At 40.6% G+C, this 24779-nt stretch overlaps 1 protein-coding gene across 1 annotated transcript; it reads right to left on the reverse strand.

The window, feature by feature from the left end:
* Nucleotides 1-1901: 1901 nt before the first annotated feature.
* LOC134675946 (cofilin/actin-depolymerizing factor homolog) lies at nt 1902-24671 on the reverse strand. Its single transcript, XM_063534291.1, has 4 exons — nt 24377-24671; nt 4760-4950; nt 2970-3101; nt 1902-2576 (listed from the first exon to the last, which is right to left on the reverse strand). Exons 1-4 carry the CDS (start codon nt 24377-24379, stop codon nt 2456-2458), a joined length of 447 nt encoding a protein of 148 aa, XP_063390361.1. The 5' UTR covers nt 24380-24671; the 3' UTR covers nt 1902-2455.
* Between the last annotated feature and the right edge of the window lie 108 nt (nt 24672-24779).

Below are 24779 nucleotides of genomic sequence, written 5' to 3' on the forward strand. Positions count from 1 at the left end.
CACTCACACGCCAGAGTAAATTCTAAGTAAACAACTAATAAAAAGTTTAGGGATTGCAAAATGTGATATCGATATTTACAATTTATGGTAAAAATCTTCTCAATTTGGCTTTGTTCTTAACCAACTTTAATTTATTTCGAGAATGCCAAAAATTAACATATTTTTTACACACGACAATGTTAAAAATAATGGTCTTTATCATTAAAAACAACCACTAAACAATATCGATTCATGACATAATATCACCGCACTAGGCTCTACTAGAAGTCTTGTATACATGACAACGGCGCGCATGGACTGCCCGCAGTGCAGACCGACAAGGACCGTTTCCGCGCGGATTAAGTAATAATAGTCTCTAGGTCAACGGCGTAAGCGCTTGTCGGTACGTAAACTTTATAAGCGTTAGGTTAGAGCCGCGCATCGTGTGTCGATAATATAAATGTACCGGAACTGCATTGGGGAAAATGACACGTGGGTTGAATTGTCAATGAGTGAAGAACAATAATATTGGAAAAGGGTGGGTATCAGAAATGTTCGGGAATGCATGTTTCACATTCGACATGTTCCTTAGAAGAGCTTGTCAATTCCCGTATTACACCCTCCCTACCATAATAATTTTTCGTCAATTTCAAATACATAACATTCTCATAGTTAGGCGACACTGACTAGTCCGAGCGTCCGCCTGTAGGTACCATTCTTGTGCGAAGCGGTCACTGCAGGGTATCACTCCCCACTACACTATCATCTCAAAATGAATCATTTTTTCTGCAAATAGACCACAAGGACAGATTTACTTGTCTGACTCTACTATGGACAGCTGAACAAGTTCCCTGAACTCCAGCTATAGTTATGCCTGTCTCTCTCTCGTTTAACGTATTCTAGTTACTAGTTATCACCAGAGCTCGGATAGGGTGAGCTATTTGCCTTATATATGACATAAGACATGTCAAATTATAAGGCAAATAGCTCACCCTATCCGAGCTCTGGTTATCACCAATTGGCATTTAACAGGTGTTCAAATGCTTAAATAAAACCAGATTGGCCACTTGATATTTATTTTGAATATTCTCTAGAGATGCACCGGATATTCGGTTACTATCCGGTATCCGCCCTATTTGGCCAGTATTTTAATATCCGGCCGGATACCGGATAGTGCCCTGCTATCCGGCCGAATACCGGATAGTACCATTGCTTGATTTTGGAGTAAACAAATTGGATTTAAGAAACAGTCACGGTCACAATCGTACTTGTTTATTATTTTAAAACAATTTAGAGATTCAACTGACTTGCACGCGCACTCATTTCGAACCTAGAAATGTGTCCGCGCGAACGTTCACTTAGAAACAGGTCAAAACTGCAGAATGCGCACCTGAAAAACCGAAATGTAGGTGCAGCTCTGCTGGTCGATATTCGGCGGCCGGATACCGGATATTCGGCCGATGGTCAGGCCGAATATCCAGTATCCGCCCAAACAACTATCGAACTATATTCTCATATCGAATTAACATTCCCATCCCTAGCTGTCTTGTATACAAGACAACGGCGACGAGGAACATGAAAAACGTTGAAAACTGGAGCAATTTTTTTGATTGCCTTATTATAAAAGAATGGATTTATTTATCTGCTTTAAATGCAATTATTTTAAAAATCAAAGACCTAAAACATTAACACGAGTGTAAAAATATGCTACAATTGATGTTTTTTCACATTTACAGAGCGGTTGAATTTGTGTCTTGTATACAAGACAGCGGCGCCAGTGTATCGTTCTATCGTTGTCTTGTATACATGCCAACGGCGGTCAAAGGGTTAAATTTAGGTTAGGTCACAAGATGGCAGACCCTCCAGAGCGCACGCACCCTATTCGATTAGAAACCTATTAGGAAAGTAAATAAAACAATCGATTCGCTTATATCGAGTGTATTTCTGGATAAATTGGTTACAAAATACTCATCCACCGACCAGAGGCCAGCCGAGCAAAGCCGCGACAGAGAATCTCAAACGTAAACTTGATCGCACGTAGTTTAGTATATATTACAATCTAAATAGTACAAAAAGCCGACCGGCGTTCGCGTGTAACAAAAAAAAATGCTCGCGTCACTGAATTTAATTTAGTTTGAGCTTACCTTACTCTTTTACAGGAAAAAATATATATAATAATTAGTTATAACTTAAATTATTATAATAATCCCATCCGTATTATACAGTATCTAGTTACAGTATCCGGCGATAAATATTAAACATCGAAGACTGCTAATTTTGGCTTCGTACGTAAAATGTCAGTTGTTGTCCATATAAATACGATGATTGATTGACAGTCGTCTACAGCGAATTGTCTCTTGCCAAATATCGAAATGCAATATTTATCGCCGGGCAATTCTGTACACCACGGCAGAGAAAGCTTAAGGATGAAACGATATATTATAAGAACCCATGCGCCCCGGTCGTCATGAAATGCTTATTGGCGGTCGGTGGCGCGGAGTTTCTCCTCGACGGCCTCCTGGGAAGCCTCGGAGAGGTCGGTCGCTTGGATGTATTTCTGTACGCCGACTAGGGACTTCTTCAGGGCGTCGAAAGAGCTGGAACAAATTAACGTACGATTAGCATGATTAGTATACTCCGGCAGCGATCTTTTTGGCTAACGCCATAACTATAACCAGGCGTGGCTCACTTCGCGATTTCGTCGCTTTGCTACAGGTAGCTAAAAGTACATCCGTTCGATCCCAATTTTGGGGTTTGCCATAAGCCGCGCGTGGCGCTGTCGCCAACTAGCGGCCATATCTGTGCTGATCGTGACAGACGCGTTTTGTTAGAGAGTGAGTCTTCTGTACCTAGTACTATTATTTATTCTGTGGCGTCACTGAAAAGTGGCGTGAATCCACGCTGGACCGAGTAAAATGGCGTGCTCTTGCGTTGGAGGCCAAGACTAATTTTGGGTCACCGCACCGCGCCAAACTAGTAAGTAAGTATACCTGGAGTACAACATCTTCTTCTTGACCTTGGCGGTGTCGGGGCACCACGACATGAGGAACAGCTTCTGTTTCTTGCTCGCCTCCGACGTGCCTTGGCACTGGTGCGTGTATTCAAAGTCGAACAGGCCATATCTGGAATTAATAAACAATTATATTAGCTTATGAAAATAAGGTTGTCTCGTCAAGGAAACACTAAAATAATGGCTTTAGGAAAGTGGCAAATAAATAACGCAACAGCGGTGTAACGTAGAGTGGTAGAGAGAGACGGTTGTGCTGGTGGTAGAGAGAGACGGGCAGTGTGCGAAAGAGATACCTGCACTCGCCGGTGCCGCCCTGCTGCAGGTGCTCGAGGAACTGCTCGTACTCGGCGTTGCGCTCGCCGATGGTCTCCACGTCGATCTGCTTCTCGTCGCGGATGTAGAACACCACGTATCTGTGCTGGTGGTAGACAGAGACGGGCAGTGTGCGAGAGGGATACCTGCACTCGCCGGTGCCGCCCTGCTGCAGGTGCTCGAGGAACTGCTCGTACTCGGCGTTGCGCTCGCCGATGGTCTCCACGTCGATCTGCTTCTCGTCGCGGATGTAGAACACCACGTGTCGGTGCTGGTGGTAGAGAGAGACGGGCAGTGTGCGAGAGAGATACCTGCACTCGCCGGTGCCGCCCTGCTGCAGGTGCTCGAGGAACTGCTCGTACTCGGCGTTGCGCTCGCCGATGGTCTCCACGTCGATCTGCTTCTCGTCGCGGATGTAGAACACCACGTGTCGGTGCTGGTGGTAGAGAGAGACGGGTAGTGTGCGAGAGATACCTGCACTCGCCGGTGCCGCCCTGCTGCAGGTGCTCGAGGAACTGCTCGTACTCGGCGTTGCGCTCGCCGATGGTCTTCACGTCGATCTGCTTCTCGTCGCGGATGTAGAACACCACGTGTCGGTGCTGGTGGTAGAGAGAGACGGGTAGTGTGCGAGAGATACCTGCACTCGCCGGTGCCGCCCTGCTGCAGGTGCTCGAGGAACTGCTCGTACTCGGCGTTGCGCTCGCCGATGGTCTCCACGTCGATCTGCTTCTCGTCGCGGATGTAGAACACCACGTGTCCGTGCTGGTGGTAGAGAGAGACGGGTAGTGTGCGAGAGAGATACCTGCACTCGCCGGTGCCGCCCTGCTGCAGGTGCTCGAGGAACTGCTCGTACTCGGCGTTGCGCTCGCCGATGGTCTCCACGTCGATCTGCTTCTCGTCGCGGATGTAGAACACCACGTGTCGGTGCTGGTGGTAGAGAGAGACGGGTAGTGTGCGAGAGAGATACCTGCACTCGCCGGTGCCGCCCTGCTGCAGGTGCTCGAGGAACTGCTCGTACTCGGCGTTGCGCTCGCCGATGGTCTCCACGTCGATCTGCTTCTCGTCGCGGATGTAGAACACCACGTGTCGGTGCTGGTGGTAGAGAGAGACGGGTAGTGTGCGAGAGATACCTGCACTCGCCGGTGCCGCCCTGCTGCAGGTGCTCGAGGAACTGCTCGTACTCGGCGTTGCGCTCGCCGATGGTCTCCACGTCGATCTGCTTCTCGTCGCGGATGTAGAACACCACGTGTCGGTGCTGGTGGTAGAGAGAGACGGGTAGTGTGCGAGAGAGATACCTGCACTCGCCGGTGCCGCCCTGCTGCAGGTGCTCGAGGAACTGCTCGTACTCGGCGTTGCGCTCGCCGATGGTCTCCACGTCGATCTGCTTCTCGTCGCGGATGTAGAACACCACGTGTCGGTGCTGGTGGTAGAGAGAGACGGGTAGTGTGCGAGAGATACCTGCACTCGCCGGTGCCGCCCTGCTGCAGGTGCTCGAGGAACTGCTCGTACTCGGCGTTGCGCTCGCCGATGGTCTCCACGTCGATCTGCTTCTCGTCGCGGATGTAGAACACCACGTATCGGTGCTTCTTGTCCTTCTTAATCTCCTCGTACGTGGTCTTGCACGCGTCCGATACTGTCACACCAGACGCCTGGAAAGAGAGGGGAGTTTAGGCTTGCAAGCTTTTTTTAAACTTTACTGTAGAAACAAAGAAAAATATTGTGAAGATCAAATCAAACGTAAAAGTCAGAAATGATTGTTACTAATTTTTCACTTTGTTTATGAAAACAATTAAAGAGGCCCACAGATTACCAGTTCGCCAGCCGATATCAGCCTGTCAGTTAATCGCTAAAGGTGACAGTTCCGAACAACTGACAGGCTGATATCGTCCAGCGAACTGGTAATCTGTGGGCCCCTTAAAGCCTTAAAGATTTCAGATACAGAAAATGATCACAGCGGAACTTGAACCGCGAAGCCGAACCATTCTAAATGTTCCATCCAATCCATAAACTCGAATATGAGTCAAATATTAGCCACCTGTCACTGACCCTAAAATAGTATAAACATTTTATGCCACGTAAAAAAGTATTATCGAATTCGATTCAAGCTGTTTAAGCTCTGTCACGTCAAAATCTGTTCTGGCAGCTTAGTCCGACTGTATTGTTGTACAGTCGCCATGAGATATATCGGAGCTGCCAAGGTGCTCAAAAATATCTGAACACGCACTCCAACGCCCTGACAATAGAGGCGTGTTTAGATCTTTGTGAGCACCTCGGTCGCTTCGATATATCTGATGGCAGTCGATGCTACCGTCGGTCTACGATCGCGGATCGCGCCGACACAGTTCCAAGGAGAGTGTTTATTTGTTGGGTTTATATCCGTTCAGCGACGCATTTAGCGCGGGATTGCAGCGCTGACCAAGGTCGGTTGGGCCTGTTTACGAGACTGATATGTGTGAAAATGTGTGTCGCTTGCTTATAGCCACAGAGTAAGATAGTAGTACTAGGTACAGAAGACTCATTCTCTAAAAAACGATCAGGACAGATACGACCGCTTGGTGGCGACAGCGCCTCGCGCGGCTTATGACTAGCCATCAAAATTGGTGTGGAACGGATGTACTTGTAGCTACCTGTTGCAAAGCGACGAAATCGCGGAGTGAGCCACGCCTGCCTATAGTCACAGAGATAATAGTAGTATTACAGTTTTGAATGATTCACGGTTAGTTTCATTAGACTTATATCGACCGGGATATGGACCGTGATTATCTTATCGTATCTTATTGTTTTCGGGGGCCCTTGCGGATACACTTCGACCCATAGGGATCTTTTGTGCAGTTACCCCCTAGAAGAGATCCGTCAACTACTCAAGAGCTTTTCCCACCATATCCATGTGTCGGATGATGGAGCTCATGGGTAGCGTTTTAAAGTTCTTTGGTTCCTGCTCCTGCTCCAAAGTCCTTCATTCTTTGTCTGGCGAGGGCGTGACATTCACACATTAAGTGTGTTACTGTCTCTTCCTCTTCGCCACACATACGACAATCGGTGTTGTCAGAGTGTCCCGTGGACCGTGATTACCTTTTGTATTGTTTTCGAGCTCCCGATATTTCGACGCAGTTACATGCATCTTGTTCACGGGTACAAAAGGTCACGCTCCATATCCCGGTTCGATATAAGAATAGTAGTATGTTCAGCATTCAGTTACATAACCATTTCAAACAGCGGAAGATTGTGCCCTGTCCTGTAGGGAAACCCCTAGTATCTTTCTTGCTTGCTATAGACAATGCCTTTACAAGCGTGACCGATTCAAACAGAGATTCCACCTTTCTATACAAGTCAAGTGTAATGAAAATAAATAAAAAGCGAAATGGACCTGTTTGTAAAAAAATTACAGGGGCGGTCAAGCCAAGACTTAAGAAAACTCCGATACAGTTATAAGGGAAAAACTGTTAGGACGACCTTAAAAACTGACGTATCTCCAACTACTTGACTAAAGAACACGACCAGTTCATTACAACGGACGAATGTATTTAGTTTTCTCTCATAATTATTTCTACAAAGATCCTGGAGGTGACGACGACGAACTAAAACCTCATCGTGTCATTTTAGTCGGAAACATCAATTCACAACTCACAACTAGTTTTCGTCCCGTCTATATTTAAGTCTGCCACTTTGCCGGTCCTGTAATAAATGTTAGATCTAAGCTAGGTGCATGGAAGTCCATCAGGCAAACTGTTTGTCAAGCCATTACTAGTAACTACATATCGTCAGGTGACAAGTAAAAGTCACTAACTAACACCATTGAATTTATTGGACAATAAACCGTGTTACAAGTGTAATAAAGTGCATTGTTACTTTAATTTTTTGATAGTACTTACTTAGTGACTTGCTTGTCACCCGACGATATTCCAATTCAATTTCAATTTAGAGACCCTATTATCTCATTTAGGGTTAACATAATTGATTCAAATCGGGGAAAGTATCCATATTTAACTGAAAAACATAATTATCATTGTAAAATCAGAGGGGAGACACTCCTGACTTCGGTCGAACTCGGCTCCGTTCGGCTCAGCATTGCTTCGAGCAATTATTAGGGTTGGCACCACTTGACTTCCTTGTGCGTGCACGACCACAGATAAGATAATCACTTGAATTTTGACAACCCTAAATAGCCGAAAGGGATAGTGCCTATATATTAGAAAGGGATAGCATGATTCGACCCTGAATCGCTGTCAAACTTCGGGTTTGTAGGAAGTGGCCTTTCTGTACGGTAGTACTATTTCTTCTGTGGTAAAATGACAAATGACAATATCATATTAAATTAGCGGACAAATACAGTAAATTTCATAAAGATTTGATTACTGATACGCCTGTGCTGTGCTAATAATACAATACAAGTCATAAAACAGCGACGCCATAACATGAGTAATCGCAAAGATAATGACAGGAACTGAACATGTTCAAAATACGTGTCGACATTTCGCAAATTGTTGCGAGTTCTAATTATATGAGTAATGCCCGAAGATTCTACCTGACCATATATGGTCTTGAAACAGATAGAAAAATAATAAAACTTGTAATCTTGCCAATCTTGGCAACTTTCTCGCGCAAAGGATTACTATCGGTATACAGCGCGGGAATGTTGCCTGCGTGATAAGACCTTGCCGAGGGGCCTAGGCTTAGATTAAAAGGTAGGTTTTATGGATTTTTATTTTATAGTTGTCTTGAAACTATAATGATACACATATTTTAGTGGTTATCTGGTTGCCATAAGTTTTAGGAATACGATTACTACTGATTTTTCAAAATAGAACGGTCTCTCTTATAGATGTGATGTATGACCAAATATAGTCATGCGAGTGTAATGAATGATGATGAAATGACGTCACTTAAATGTAGGCACATAGGTACGTACATTCCCCAACAAGGAAAAAAGTAGGAGATTTTACCTACTTCGGGAATCAATGGATACTTTTAACCTAGTTTCACGACCACACATATGTATTATATGGTAGTATAGTATAGTAATGAAATTGTATTAAACATCGAATGACAGGCTTTTAAGCGTCTGACATTTGTAAACCTTTTAAACGAAGTCGTGAAAGTGCCTACGTAACTAACATCTCTAATAATAGATATATAGATATCATCTTTGTGTTAAGGCCAGACCACACTGCGAAGTAAAGCAAGTGTAAAAACATGGGTGTAGACAACTTACTCAAAAATATGTCCCATAGTTCGTAATTCACTGACATAAGAGCTATGGGACATATTTTTGAGATGGTTTGTGCATCCATATTTTTACACATCGCTTGCATTGCCTACTCAAACTCAAAATATACGTTATTCATGTAGGCCTAGCAACAAGCTCTTATGAATCGTAATTAATCTTAATCTAATTATCAGAGCAATTCATTGATGTTAATATTATTCCATAATAACATTGGATTATTCTACAGATCAAATACTCTTCACGTACACGTAGACCCCCCAAAGGGGGAGGCCTATGTTCAGCAGTGGACGTCTTATGGCTGAGATGATGATGACACGTAGGCCGTGGGACATGCAATGCTAGCCGGGCACCGGAGCCGCACGAGATGGCCTTTAATCCTCTCGTCTGACCGCAGATCAGGCGTTTCAAATGTTTTGATTAATATCGAGTAACAGCTGAGTTAACGCATGAGTCAGAAAAACGCGAGTTATCTCGCGTCTCGACCCGATATCGACAGTTTATGTAAATAAATACTCATTGTTTTTACTTTAGTTGTACCGGTGTGAGTGATGTTTGATCAGGTGGTCGTGCGTTTTGAACTAGAGTACCTACTCATAGTTCACGTTCGATGCAAGACAGGGTGTAATCGTTAAGTGTGGCCAGGCCATAATTCCGTACATATAACAGATATCAGAAAACTTCCAACTGATATCGAAAGTGCGTTACCCAATGAGTAAAATTACATTAATAACTTTTTTTAATAAAAGCAGAAATATCCCAAACATTAACTTAAAACCCTCCCATACATTTAGTAAGACGAGTCACCCCTTAAATAACGTCGGTGTCGTAAGAGATTTCATTTCATTTCATTAACGATTACACCCTGTATAGAGTTCTACTAATAAAAAGACTTATTTGGCTAATAAGATAAGAAGTTATGTGACGTTTTCAACCAAAAGGTACCACATTATCAGTTGTCGATAAGGTTGACTTCAAATTACCCTTTGCTTTTGGTTGAGAATGGCACAAATGTACTTATACTTTAGGTACCTTACTTGTTAAAAGCTACTTTGGATTTGACAGCTAATAAGGAATCATGTTAGCCGCACTGGTGACAATTTAATAACAAACAACACACTAACAAATGTCAATTCACGTTAACCATCATTCATTCATTACCCCCTAGGCCCCTAGCAACTAACCGCAGAGAGTAAACTCGTTTAGTATCTCCCTCGAACTCGGCGACAGATACCATCGAATTTGCCGTCTAACCTACTAACTTTTAACGCGCGTGACTGGTCGGAAAGTTCGAAGACCGAGGTCATAATTTTGCTACTATCTCTAGTTAAAAGCAATTGCCTTTTAATAAGCTCACCCAATTGAACAAGACAATACTCACCCAATTGAACTGCTTAACGCTGGGCCTACTCCTAGTGAAGCAGTTAGCTATGTAAATGAGTTTTTTGCTGACACTGGAAAAAAATTAGCAGACAATATCTTGCAGAAAAACGTGGACGTACATCGCCGCGCTCATACCCTAATAAATGACTCTAGATTAGCATCCTTTGTACTGCTAGACACTGACTACCAGGAAGTTGACAGCATTTTAATGAGTTTAAAGAACGATAGTGCTCCCGGGTACGATGGAATACCTACTGTATTCTTAAAGCTTGCTAGACACATTATTGTTCCAATAATATGTAAACTAGCAAACCTATGCTTTGCCACTGGGATTTTTCCCACCCAGCTTAAACTTGCCCTTGTGACCCCAGTATACAAGAGTGGAGAAAAAGATGAAGTTAACAATTATAGACCGATTTCTGTATTATCACCTATATCCAAAATTTTAGAAAAATTGATCAACGTCCGGATTACTAACTATCTAAATAAATTCAATATTTTGTCCAACTCTCAGTACGGTTTTAGACACGGGAAATGTACAGAGGATGCTGTACTTGCCCTCACTACCTCAATCACCAAGCAAGTTGATATTGGTCGTAAATGTTTGGCTGTCTTTCTTGATTTAAAAAAAGCCTTTGACACCGTCTCTCACTCCATTCTTGTTCGAAAGCTAGAGACCATAGGTATAAGAGGGACACCTCTACAGCTCTTGGATAACTACCTCAGGGGTCGCTGCCAAATTGTTAAGATTGGAAATCATGTTAGTACAAAAAGAGATATCACGTATGGCGTCCCCCAGGGAAGTGTGCTAGGCCCAACTCTGTTTTTAACATATATCAACGACTTGTCGAATCTTGTCATTCACGGAGGAGAGATTTTCTCTTACGCAGATGACACGGTGGTTATTTTTGACGATAGTACCTGGGCTGGCGTTTTTGATAAAGCTGAGCAAGGTCTTCAACGTATATTTTCATGGTTAAATGCTAACCTTCTAACACTAAATATTACCAAAACAAATTACATATGCTTCACAAAGTATAAAAACACACAACCACCTGATACCCTTAAATTAAAAATACATACTTGTAACCCTCAGAACACTTTAGATTGTAATTGTAATGAAATAAAAAGAGTAAGCACCACTAAGTATCTTGGAATAATGCTAGATCAGAGGCTCTCATGGCATCCGCATATAGAGTTTATAGCTGGTCGGATTCGCAAGTTAATTTGGATATTTAAAATACTTAAGCATGTAGCGTCTAAAGCTTTACTTAAACAACTATATTTTACTTTAGCCCAGTCCGTTATGACTTATTGTATCCCAGTATGGGGCGGAACAAACAAGACCAAATTCATTGATGCTGAAAGGGGTCAAAGATGCCTTCTTAAAGTTATATACTCCAAACCTTATAGATACCCAACCACTGAACTGTACAAGGATTGTGATGTACTTAGTATGAGGAAACTTTATATTCTATTTTCACTACTAAAGCTACACAAAACTATAAAATTTAAACCACTCATAGTAACACGGAGGAGGAAAACAAATGTAATTCCTAAGCCACCTATTAAATCTGTTTATGCCAGAAGACAATTTACAAGCCAGTCTGTTCACCTATATAATCACATAAATAAAATTATTTCAATATACCCTTTGCAATTATACACTTGTAAGAAAGCTATAGTTGAATGGATTAGAAATTTAGACTACGAGGAAACAGAAGCACTTTTACAAAAACAATAGATACATATATATGTATATACATTTACCTATACCCCATTACACACACACACATACACACACACACACACACACACACACATACACACACACACACACACTCGCACACATATCTTAGCCTAAATTTAGTTTAGTTTAGTTTGTAAGATTTTCATTTAAGTATATTTTCGGTTACTTTGTATGTAACTTTGGTAGGAAGAGCGGGATCTCCTGCCACAAGTATAATTTTACTTACTTGGAGATTCCAACCATAATTTGTTGTACACAATATTGTAACCAATAAACGCTTTTTCATTTTTCATTTTCATTTTTCAAGCTCTAAACGGAGCCTAGCTAAGTGACAAGTTTATATAGAAATCGAAGCTTAATGTATGGGCATGATAACATGACTTTCATATAATCAAAGACAGGAATTAGATCAAAACTTGTAAGATTTGATTACACCGGGACCGGGACAGGTCAAAAAATCGCAAAGTTCAGTGATACTTTGAGTGATAACGATAACCGTGAATTCCTTAAAATTCTATGTATATAGAACTCGACAATAGTTTAACACATTATAAAATATCGTATATTCTGGAATACGAGCCGCGTTCAATCCCTCCTACGTCGCTGTATCGAAATAGAATCAGTAGAGACATTGGCCGTAGCTCTATTATTAGAGGCAGTCGATGCAACACGTGCTACATACATCACTGAACCTTAGGAGGGCTTCCCGTCTAGCCAACCTGACGGAGTTAAGTAGCCGAGTGGCGGGAAAGGTAGTTTACATTTGGTTGGTCTTTTTGACTTGGCCGGTTTATTATAGGTAGATTTGAAGATAAGGGATGTAAAGAGAAACGTTAGGGAAAACCTTGGAGCCCCGTCTCACTGAACATCCCTTTTTTGCGGGTACGGCTTTCTGCAGGATCCCGTTTTAGTCCCGTTGCAGTATCCCGCAAACAGAATGCTCGTGTGAACGTAACTATATTAGCACAAATACTAAAACATAGTAATAGAAAAAAAATATTAGAAGAAGTTAAGATGGGACTGGGCTAGTCATGTCTGCCGAATGGCCGGCAGACGACTTGTGGGCCAAGTTTACCACAGAGTGTGAGCCCCACGAGTCTAATCGGGGAGCCGGCAGGCCTCGTCGGCGATGGCGGAATAACTTGCGACTCCTTGAGAGGCTGTGGCCAGAAACAACATTAAACAGAGACGAGTGGAAGAAGAGGGGGGAGGCCTTTGCCCAGCAGTGGGGCACAGTGGGCTCTGAATAATAATATAATAATACTAAGACGGGATCCTGCAGAAAACCGTACCCGCAAAAAACGGGATGTTCAATGGGAAAGATCCTTTAGGAGCGCTTTCGTGTAACTGTAGTATTGGCAGCTAGACAAAGTGTAAGGCACAGATGAGAGGACCAGGTTAAAGCTGCGGTAAATAGCTCGATACTGCGATAAATAGCGTGTGTTGTGAACTTCAACCAATATCTGAAATTATTACCATGACTACGACAACTTCTTCAGTATAACGGATATTAAATAGAAACAGTCGAACGGCTAAGAATAAATGAGCACATAAGTTTTGTATTTTGTGCGTTTTGCTTAGTCAGGTTATGCTATAGTATCGATAACTGATAAAGCGACAGTACTACAAAATATAGATTGTTAAAGTGCCCTTGTGGCTATGGCCTACTTGCTAAATAAATGTTCGAGTTTGAGTACATTTTACTTTGGCCCACTATGAAAAGGAGACGATGATTCCAGCACAGAAATAAAACAGGCTAATAGTAATGACTTGATGATGCACTGGCGAGCCGCCAAAAACATACAAAATGCAAGTCATCTTAGTTTCTCATACCATGACCTAATAAAATTAGCGAACAACATGAAGTTTCTGATAATGACTGACATTGGTACGTAAACATACATTTGTGTCTAGAAAAATGTTTCATTCTAGCCGTCTGTCCGTCCGTCCGCGGCCTTGCTCCATTATTGTTAGCAACAACAACAATATAGTTGTAGTGACATTACAATACAACACGGTTAGGCCATTTCATAACATAAAATTGAGTTGATGAAAATTCAGATCAAGAATTCCGTTACGGACAACCAAATTCCGTTTTTACCCCTTTTATGTGTGGTCAAAAATCGTCGTAAACACCACGGTTGTGTTGTATAGAGCAGAAAAAAATTACCGTCGAAAAAAAAAATCTGTCCGGTTCCATATCATAAACGGACAAGAGGTTAAACGATTTCTGCATCCGATGCCTAATAAATCGGAAGTCGCATGGGCTTTTAAACATAAAACATTTATAGGTTATTTATTATTCCATTGCCGTCCGCATTCTAAGAACCATGACGGTCGCTGACTCACCCGTCTCGACTCTTTCACTCTGTAACAGGTTTTATTGAGTCCTCAAGTAGCATTTGCTAATGATTACCAACAAATACTCCTATGGACATCCTGATACTCAGTCCTATAAGCCTAGGGTTGCCGTATAAAGTTTGTAAACCTTTTTTCTTTTTTTGTACATACATATCTTTAACTAAATGTTAAGACATGATAACTAAATATGTAAACACATAGTTATTGTAACGAAATTTGTAACTTTCAACTTTCCAGTCAATAAACATCGCCTATTACCCTTGCATTGTAAATCTTCTGTAATGAATGTTACTTCTGCCAACATGATTAATAATGCTCGCCAGTGGACGCCTACGCGTTTCTGAAAGTATAGGACCTTGATGAAACTGATGCACGATATCATTTGTGTTACGTTACGTTTTACGTAACGACTTTCGTTTTTCGGCCCAATTTCAAGATGCTGAAACAACTGAATGTCTGATTGCTTCGGTTACTAACAGTCCCAAGATCCAAAATCGCATCGTTACAATCTGCAAGTATTTCCTTTCCTTAACTTCAGAGGGCTTATTGCGAACCACTTCGATCGTTCGGCTATTGCCCTTGCATCTATTCAAGCGGCAGATAACGAAATTTCAATGTTCGACGATCTCGGAAGGCCTTCGGGAGTACTCAAGTAGAGCACGTCTCCCCAACATCGAGTATATAAGGTATTTGCTTCAATCACATGGAAGCTCTTTGATATTTTGATACGCCATGACTAATTTTCTTCTGAATTAGCTCCAAATAATTGTGTTGTAACACAAACATATTGACGTCAATAATGATTCCGGCACCAATACGAGAATTGCTCACTCCTATTTCCGATGTTTTGACAGAATAATGAATTTATTACACTCCACATTCACTAGGCGGGTATGTCAACATTAAAATTAATCTTTTAGAGACATTTCTGCAGTATTTCAAAAGACGGGAGGCCCCATTTGCACTGGGTTATCCGAAGAATGTCAGTACAGTCGCCATCAGATATGTCGGGGCGGCCAAGGTGCTCACAAACATCTGAGCACGCCTCTATTGTCAAGGTGTTAAGAGTGCTTATTCAGATATTGTGAATACCTTGGCCGCTCAGATATATCTGATGGCGACTGTATAATGCAGTGTCCCATCGCCGACGAGTTAAGTAATAAAACAGGACCAATTATACATTTTCTCGAGGTTGATGGCTGACAGTTGCATCTAAAAAGACAGTGAAGATAGTTCACGTTTGCTATGACCCAGCGGGTTGAGAAAAGACATTCTAAAATATCTATTCGATTACCCACGGGGAGTCCCCAGCCGAAAATAACTGCCACGTCACTAATATCGATATGGCTACAATTCACTAGGGCTTGCCAAACCGCATATCTGGCCTGCTTCTTTGACTCAGGTCAACCAGATTAAGCATCAAACCGTTTGTCTTCGTTAAAGAGTTCGCAAAATTGTATTGTACATCTGGGACATTTCAAAGTACACTGCTGAATGACGTTGATCAGTCTGCTAATTGTGGTTAGTGCAACAGGCACTAATCTTATTAATGAAAATAAAAAGCAGTATCAAGATATTCAAGATTGACACAAATCGTAAGACTAGTAAGAATATTTTGGGTGTGTAATACGGGACAACAAACTTAGTGACTAAGGGGATGTCAGTAGAGTGCCTTAGACTAAATTCTACGCAAGGATAAGGGTGCATCCGGCCAATTCGAACGTTACACTTGACATGATAAATATCATAATGAAATGGTCTGGAGGTTCACGGTCAGCAGAAGACTATATGAAGACCAATGATAACAAGCGACGAATCTCAGGGCCAGACAAAACAAAAAAACAAGTGAATTGACTAGATAGAGAGCTAGAAAGGACAATGGTCGATGGTTATAAATACGTTACGTAGATGAATGAGAGGTGTCACAAGTGTAAAACGCCGCTGGCGGACATCCAAGACAGAAATTGTTCTGTTATGTCAAGAGATACTTCGCGAGATCGTAATAAATACTCGCCTTTATGCGTCCTTCTGACGTGATACTGTTGGGATGACATTTACTTATATCTAGTGTAGGTTTAACTTCGATATTCTTAGAATGTCCTTCTATGTCCTAAAGACTTGAATCTTTACCATTCTTTAAGGGCCCGTAGATTACCAGCTCGCCGGACGATCTCAGCCTGTCAGTTAATCGCAAAAGGTGACAGTTCCGAACAACTGACAGACTAATATCTTCCGGCGAACTGGTAATCCGTGGGCCTCTTTAGATATAACATGAAGAGTTCGAAAAGTGATTAAATGTTCGACTATTTTTTGTTGCGCACCTCGGCCCACGGAATAATCTCATGTCCAGGATAGGACAGCCAATCAAAATTTGAAGAAGTTTACGTCCATTTCTATTGGCCTTCCAATTAGAAATTAAACTAATTTGAGTAACAGGAATGCAGATAAAATTTTGTACGATGTTGGCGTTGATATTCGAATTTCCACCTTATTTTTTTCCTTGGGAAAAATATTCCTAGTATTTTAAGTTATTTTAATACCCAATTTTCCTGATTATTGCGGTCATCCTTTTAGTTATTAACTTTGTTTTCCTGTGTCAAAATTACTCAACAACACTGCTTCGGGTATTTACTCTGCCATACGACCGGGTTTTCTAGGATTATCCTTATCAGGACGGATTATTCAATTCAATTCCAGCGGAAGAGTTGAACTTATCCTGTCAATAAGGGCTGATTTAGATGGCGCGCGGACTCGCATGCGATTTTAGTTACATTGCGGACTGGTGGTTACGTCCAATTCAACCGACCGATCAAAAACCGCAATGTAATGAAACTCGCATGCGAGTTGTCGCATCGTCTAAATAGGGCTTAAAGGATTAATGTTTCTCCGACTTATCTGTTATATCTCATGTTAATAATGAAAACATCATATCCGTGAATGACATTCAGCGGGCGATTACATGACATTAAAACTCCAAACGGTCTCTACATGGTAGATCTGTATCCCCATTTACATGGGCTTAGTGTCAACAGATACGCTTAAATGAATAACCGGGCTCAAATGACCAGTTTCTACGGAGAAAAAAAACCGGGCAAGTGCGAGTCGGACTCGCGCACGAAGGGTTCCGTACCATAATGCAAAAAAAAAAAACAAAAAAAAGCAAAAAGAAAACGGTCACCCCCCATTAGGGTTGCCACCCGTACTTTAATATAAAGTATTGTACTCTATTTTAGCCGTGTGTACGTTATTTTTTACGAAACACATAAAGTACGCCAAAATACTTTATTTACAACATTCATCAGTGATTAGTATTTTTTTAAGTAAAACACACATATTTTATAAATTTTCATACTTAAATTGAACAGTAAAATACTTTAGAGTATGTTTCTGAACGAAATTTTATTACATTTCGCATTTTATGGGGCCTACCTACACACATGCATGACCAACGCGAACGTTGGCAAACATAAGGGACGCAGATATATGAACGCATCGCTGCGTCCTTTTCATTTACCGACGTTGGTTGGACATGAGTTTGTGGGCCCCATTACCGCTTGGCATTTCGAAATTGACATTGACAGGCTTGACAGCTGCCACTGCCACTGTCAATAGTGTCAATAAAATTTTCGCGGTATCCCCATTCCCCAATATCTGTCGTTTTTCTGTCTTGTCTCTTGTGTTGTGTGTGATTCTGCGCTAAACTTTTGTTGAGAATAAGTTTTAAAACAGTGTTAAAAGGTGTTTTGACTGTTAGATTCCTTAAATTTAAAATGGAAAGTGACTTAAGTGACGAAGAATACGAAGATGGGACTGTTCGCGTGGTAAAAAAACGTAAAGTAGAAAAACGTGCACAAAAATATAAATTTCAATGGGAAGCCGATTTCCCTTGGCTAAAGAAGGATGAAACTAACGATTTTAATGCAAAATGCACAGCGTGTGGTGTTGTTATTGTTATCGGAACAGGTGGCGTAGGTCAGGTGAGCATTAATTTTTTTTGGTACCTATTCTATTACCCTTCACTGGCTACACTACATAGATTACCTAGTTTACCTATTTGGATTAATGAAATGAAGCCTTTTAACTGGTTTTTTATTGAAGAATTTGAATACATTAATTTTTAAGCCATGTGCCAAAAATAATATTTTTCATACTACATATTAACATATTATATAATTTATGTAGTACAGTCGGCTCCATAAATATAGGTACAGATGGAACATAAATATGTAAACAGTTACACCTTATTGTCAATGTAATAAGGGTGTAACCATATTTATGACTGTTTATATATTTATAGATGTGACCGTCTGACCGTACCTAGTACCTACACACACTTCAAAGACAGGTATACAATTCCGATTAATATACAGTTTCATTCACGGTTAGTTGTTTGGTCAAGTTACTGGTGCATGTTTTAACTCTAACAGTCTTAACTTAACTAACTATACTGTATTGTTTGAGTGTTTTTGTGCATACTAAAATTACTAAACTAACTTACTGCCATGGTGTGTCTGTGACTCTGTTCAATTTTGTGTTAGTAAGAATAATGTAGTACATAAATATGTACTTGTATCATACATACTTGTCTTGTTTTATTGAGGGCCTGAGAGGGTGGACTGGTGAAGGGTGAAGGTGGAGGTAACATGGTTTGTTTTTTTTTATTTCCAGATAAAGCAACATGAGAATACTAATACACACAAAAAAAGAATGGAAATTAAAAAAACATCTGGGCTCTTAAGTAAATTCCTGACAACTCCATCTACATCTAACACTGCATGTCTCAACAATAACACTGAGAATGTTTCAGCGGCTGAGCTTGCCTTGACATATCATGCTATAAAACATAATCTTTCATACAACAGTATGGATTGTCTAGTGAAATTAAATAAAATTATCTACGTTGACTCAAGCACAGCCACCAGCATACGGTTAGGCCGAACAAAAATGGAAGCTTTAGTGACTGAGGTGTTGGGGCCATATTCTCTTCAGGGTGTTGTGGATGATTTAAAAAATGAAGACCAGTACTTCAGCCTTCAAACAGATGCCTCTAATAAAAAAAATATTAAGCTTTTTCCACTTGTTGTGCAATATTTTTCTGCAAAGAATGGTCTTCAAACTAAGTTGCTGGATTTCTATGAAAATAGTAATGAAAGTGCAGATGGCATGTTTAGTTCTATAAAGGAGTCATTAGAAAACCTGGATTTGACTTTTGAGAATGTTTCTGGATTTAGTGCTGATAACACAAATGCAAACTTTGGTGCTCGACATTCTTTATTTACTAATATTAGAGAGGAGGTCCCTGATGTATTAAAAGGCAATTGCCATGCACATATTATTCACAACTGTGTAAAGCGTGCCATGGATTTCCTGTCTTATGATATAGAAAACGTGATTTTAAAAATCTACAGTCACTTTGCTCATTCAGCAGTTAGGAGAGAAGACTTAAAAAAATTTGTTGAAGCTGCTGATGGTAATTTCCACGAACTGAAACGCCATGTAGGAACACGCTGGCTTTCACTCTTGCCTTGTGTGGATACTGTTCTAAAAAACTGGGCACCAATAAGGAATTATTTTATTAGTCTAGGTGAAGATTGCCCAATAATAATGCAAAATTTATTATTATTGAATGAAGATAAAGATTTAATAGAAGTGTATTTAAATTTCTGTAGCCATGTATTAAATGTATTTTGTAAAACTGTGAAGAGCTTAGAGGGTGATTCTATCACAGTATTGGATGTTTTTAACATAATGACAAATATAAAAAAAGATTTACTGAAAAGAAAAGAAGATAAATTTTATGGGTTTATAACAATGCAGAAAATAGAATTACTTGAGCAATCTTCACAGGGCCTAAAAAATAAAATTTTAAAAAACTTTGATCTATTTATAGAAAAAGCTGTAAGTTACCTAGAAAAATGGTTCAACTTTAAACCTGATAACTGGCTAGCTATTATAAGTCATTTTGACTTAAATTCTGCATTATCATTTCAAGAGATCTTAAAAATTACTGAAATGTTGAATATGCAATCTAAATTGGATATAGATTGCCTTTACACAGAAGTAAACCTTCTAAATGATGTGAGGGAAAAGATATACAACAGCAGTTTTAAAGAATCCTGCACAGCTAAAAAATGGGAATCAATATTTTCCCAGGAAACCTTGTTTCCCAATATATTTAAAGTGATCTCACGTTTACTGTCCGTTCCCGCCACTTCAGCATTTACAGAAAGGGTGTTTTCCGTAATGAATGCGAAGTGGCGGGACGACAGAAACAAAGCTTCAATGAAGCTGATTCGAAACGAATTATTAGTGTACCTAAACCTCTGTTTACCCTGTTTAGACGCAATAAATATTTTTAAAACTGATAAAAAATTGTTAGACAGCGCCAAGTCGAACAAAAAGTATGTATTTAAAAAAATAAAATAAAATACTTTATTTTTATGGTGTGTACTTTTTATTTTTTGAATTAAGATGAGAACTACTCTATTTGCTTAGTAAAAAGGTGGCAACCCTACCCCCCATCCAAGTACTGACCCCTCCCGACGTTGCTTAACTTTGGTCAAAAATCACGTTTGTTGTATGGGAGCCCCATTTAAATCTTTATTTTATTCTGTTTTTAGTATTTGTTGTTATAGCGGCAACATAAATACATCATCTGTGAAAATTTCAACTGGCTAGCTATCACGGTTCGTGAGATACAGCCTGGTGACAGACGGACGGACGGACAGCGAAGTCTTAGTAATAGGGTCCCGTTTTACCCTTTGGGTACGGAACCTTAAAAATGATTCACATCAACACCAATGATCACCTAGCCATAATGATCACAGCTCAAATCCGTCACGATTACTTTAAGACACTTGAGTAACTCGCTACCTCGCTACTCACCAACGATCACATCATGATCGACTAATCATCGGCACAACACAAGTGCGTATTATTTGAGCCGTTTGGGCCGGGGCAGTGACCTCACCAATCTCACCATGCGTCACGGTTGACTCACTCAGGTGTCGGGGCAAGGACACTGGCCTGCATCCTTACGGGATGAGATAGATACAGATTTCCTAAGTATTCTTACTTTTATGTTCTTGAAAGGTTTTTTAAATAAAAATATTGTGAATATTTTCATTTTTGATACAAGATTTTTTCGCCGGCTGGACTTTTCATTTAACAGCAACTAATACGCCTTGTGGCGAAGACAGGCTCTGGACAGGGACGCGTGGAGGAATATGGGAGAGGCCTATACCAAGGGAAACCAGACACAACGTCTGCGGAGAAAGGCTACCGCGCGACTCGATATGAGAGCGAGAATAACCCAATAAAAGGGGAGGCCCCCGTGGCTCTCAGGTCCAAAAGTTTGAGAGGTGAACCCTATTCCATAGAGTAAAAGCAGGCGTGGCTCACTCCGCGATTTCGTCGCGTCGCCACAAGTACATCCGTCCCACACCAATTTTGGTGGCTAGCCATAAGCCGCGCGTGGCTGTTGCGCCACCTAGCGGTCATATCTGTCCTAATCGTGACAGACGCGTTTTGTTAGAGAGTAAATATTCTGTACCTAGTACTATTATTTATTTTGTGGTAAAAGTGGAACTATGTCGAGTAATGAAGCAGCAAGGGCGAGGTTACAGGGATTAACCACTCTAATTGACAAGTTGAGTAGGTCCGCCTGATAACGGGTAGAAGTCAAAGATAGCCAGATAACGATAGATTAGGTAGATACCGGTAATAACGTGAACGTTTCTTTCACAAGGAAAATAAATAAACTCATTGAATTGTAGGCTATAATGGGTTGGAAAATTTATGTTTATGACAAAAAAATCATTTTGCTACAAGCTTTTATCGTTGACTGTACTTTTCTTTTCACAGGCAATGAATACTCATCGAGACAATTCTAAAAAACCCCAAACACAATTTGGTTGCATTGTTTTATCACAGAGTCCCTGTGGTCACGTCCTGTCTCCATCATCAGATCAGCTCGATGGTACCATCATATTGCATTGTCACACGACTTACATATGCATGCAAATTCTTAGCTTCATTGGAAATCGGGAAGTGGGTCAAATTTAACTAAGATCTTAACTATACCCAAAAATGTTTCCAACAGTAGTAAGCTTGACTTATTAAATATTATAATTAAACAATCAAAAGAATGAAATTATCACAACAAGTCATGGAAAAACACATCTTAATCCCAAACCATAAAGATTAAACAGGAAATGCTAATTAATAACTGTATCTGTTATGACTAATTCATGAACTTGCAACTTTTTATAATGGGTTTGGCCTATGGATTTTTCCTGGTAGACATGAGTGATATATGCGGCTTTCCATTAGAAAAGGGTCCTTAATATGCCTCATGCATATAAGGAATCTTTCCATCAGAGGATACTTTTATGCACATGTACAGTTGAAAGTTTTAATTTATGACCATTTTGTACCTTGTCACGACAATAGTATGAGGTCTCTAGCAACTTTCATATTCACTGTCACTGTGACAAGGTACGAAATGGGTAGCATAAGGACCCTTCTCTGATGTAAAGCCACATATAATAGACAAGTTGCTAAGTAAGTATGTTTTTGTATTCATGTCATCCATCTGATTCAATCAACTCCTGAGATTTTGGAGCGCCAAGCAAAGGGACAACCCCTAGACAGATTGCCCAAAGCCAACAGTCTTAACTAAAGTATAGCCTGCCAGTGCCAAATAGGCCTGAAAAGGACAAGAAACGGAGGACCAGTTGGGGCCTTTTGATCGAAATGTTTGGTGACCCCTGCGCGCTAAGCAACTGCTAAGTTGTTTAAAGGTCTTGTTCCCGGTACTGTTAACAAACTTTGTCTGCTTAAGTTCTTCTACTTCTGACCACAATACAAGCCTATTTGAGTTTTGTTTATTATGAAACTGCAGTGCATACTCTCAGATTAAAATTCCATAGTCCAGTATTTCCCAAATTATGGGTCATGTGCAAATATTGAGTGGGCCCTAAAACTTCTAGGGAATCCGAGTGTTACCAATTATATTTTATGCCCTTTTGAAGACGGCCAAGAGGTGGATCCCGAATTTGGCAGTTTTTGTTAGGTGGGTCAGAGCCCAGTGAACTTTGGGAACTGCCATAGTCTATTAGCTGTACAGCTAAGTATCAAGGAAAAAATATATTTTAATTGCAACTAGGATTGATATCTATACAATAATAGACTGCTCTGCTTTAAGGAAGACTATGATATTTCGTTTCCTGTATGATGAGGGTAATTTTCAACAGAATTATTTTGATTAATAGATAATAGCAATTCTAAAACCTGGTAATAAAATATTCTATGGTTTACCTCACATATTCTTATAGTTTAACTAGAGCTTGTGAAACCTCGACTGGATGAGTTAACTTTGTCAATTCTTAGTCAAAGTGTATTCTACAAGAAAATTAATAATTCAATAGACCATATAAACACATGATTCAGCTCTGCCAATGCCCGAGCACCATTAGTCCATTACGGGGACAAATAAGGAAATATAATGTCAACAACAAGCTAGAAACGTAACCATATGACTCAGGCATTCTGATAAGATTCCACATGTATGTTCTAAATAGTCACTCATTTGGAATTTCTTTTGATTTCTCAGGTTATATTACGAGGTTTGTAACGATTTGCATGTTAGGTTAGTTTTCCGGAAGATTTGACTGGTAGACAAGATTTGTAAGGCACGATATTTGAATTAGTGAGTGAGTGAGTGACCTTGACACTGCGTCAGGCGGGAGCATTACCCCCGGTCAGTCTGCACCGACGCCTATTGCGCGACTCTATTCACCCGAAATAGACGTGAAATGTATGTGACAAGCGCCGCCGACCGCTATACCATATATGGTAAAACTGAATGCGATTGCGCGGCGATGCAAACCCTCACTCAGTTCGATGCCCTCGGTACGCCACCGGCATCGACAAATAACCTTCACAAACTACGAGATACAATTTCTTTCAAATATTCAGCAATCCAGTAACGCCCAAAATTCCATAGCCGTCAAAAAAGGCGCTGCAGACTCGTAACCTTTCAAACATACGTGAAATCCAACACCGCTAATCCAAACCCAACATCCGACATCCACTTCGGAACGGACAGGATTTAGCCAGCTCCAGTTTTAATAACGCTAAAAACACAACACGTGGCATAAAATCACTGAACGGTGACATTTATTTTAACGAGAAAAGGCGTGCGAACTCGGCGGTGGTTCGTGCGAAATATGGCGGCACCGGTCTCACAAGAATAAATTCCGTTGCAATTTCGGCATTGCGATACGTTTTTCGACGCACCCACAATATTTTTTCACAACACAATTATGAAGCACTGCAATTTATTCTCCTCACTTACCATTTTTGATGTTATTCACGTAAAAATTTTACCACTAACTTCACCGACTCCGCGACAACAGCGAGCGACCGGAACGACACTGATCCGTACAGTTGGCTGCCCGTTATTTTGCGACAGCGAATGAGCCAATGGGCGCATGTGTCAAAATTGTGAAGTAAAGTCAGTACACTTCCCAATTAATTAAAATTAACTTTATAACAATGTAATTATGCAGAGTTTAATTGGAATCCAGTTTAAATATTTATACAACTGTTTTGAATTTTTTAAACAGTCTCTTAATTTTCTGTAGCAAAATTGCAAATACAGATAATGTGAAACTTCAAAGTTGTACTAACAACGTCGATGCTGTCGTGACAATGAATACTCGAATATATTTATATCTTGATAAATGAAAGTCACATCA

This window comes from Cydia fagiglandana, chromosome 23 (genome assembly GCF_963556715.1).
Source record: "Cydia fagiglandana chromosome 23, ilCydFagi1.1, whole genome shotgun sequence".
NCBI lineage: Eukaryota > Metazoa > Arthropoda > Insecta > Lepidoptera > Tortricidae > Cydia > Cydia fagiglandana.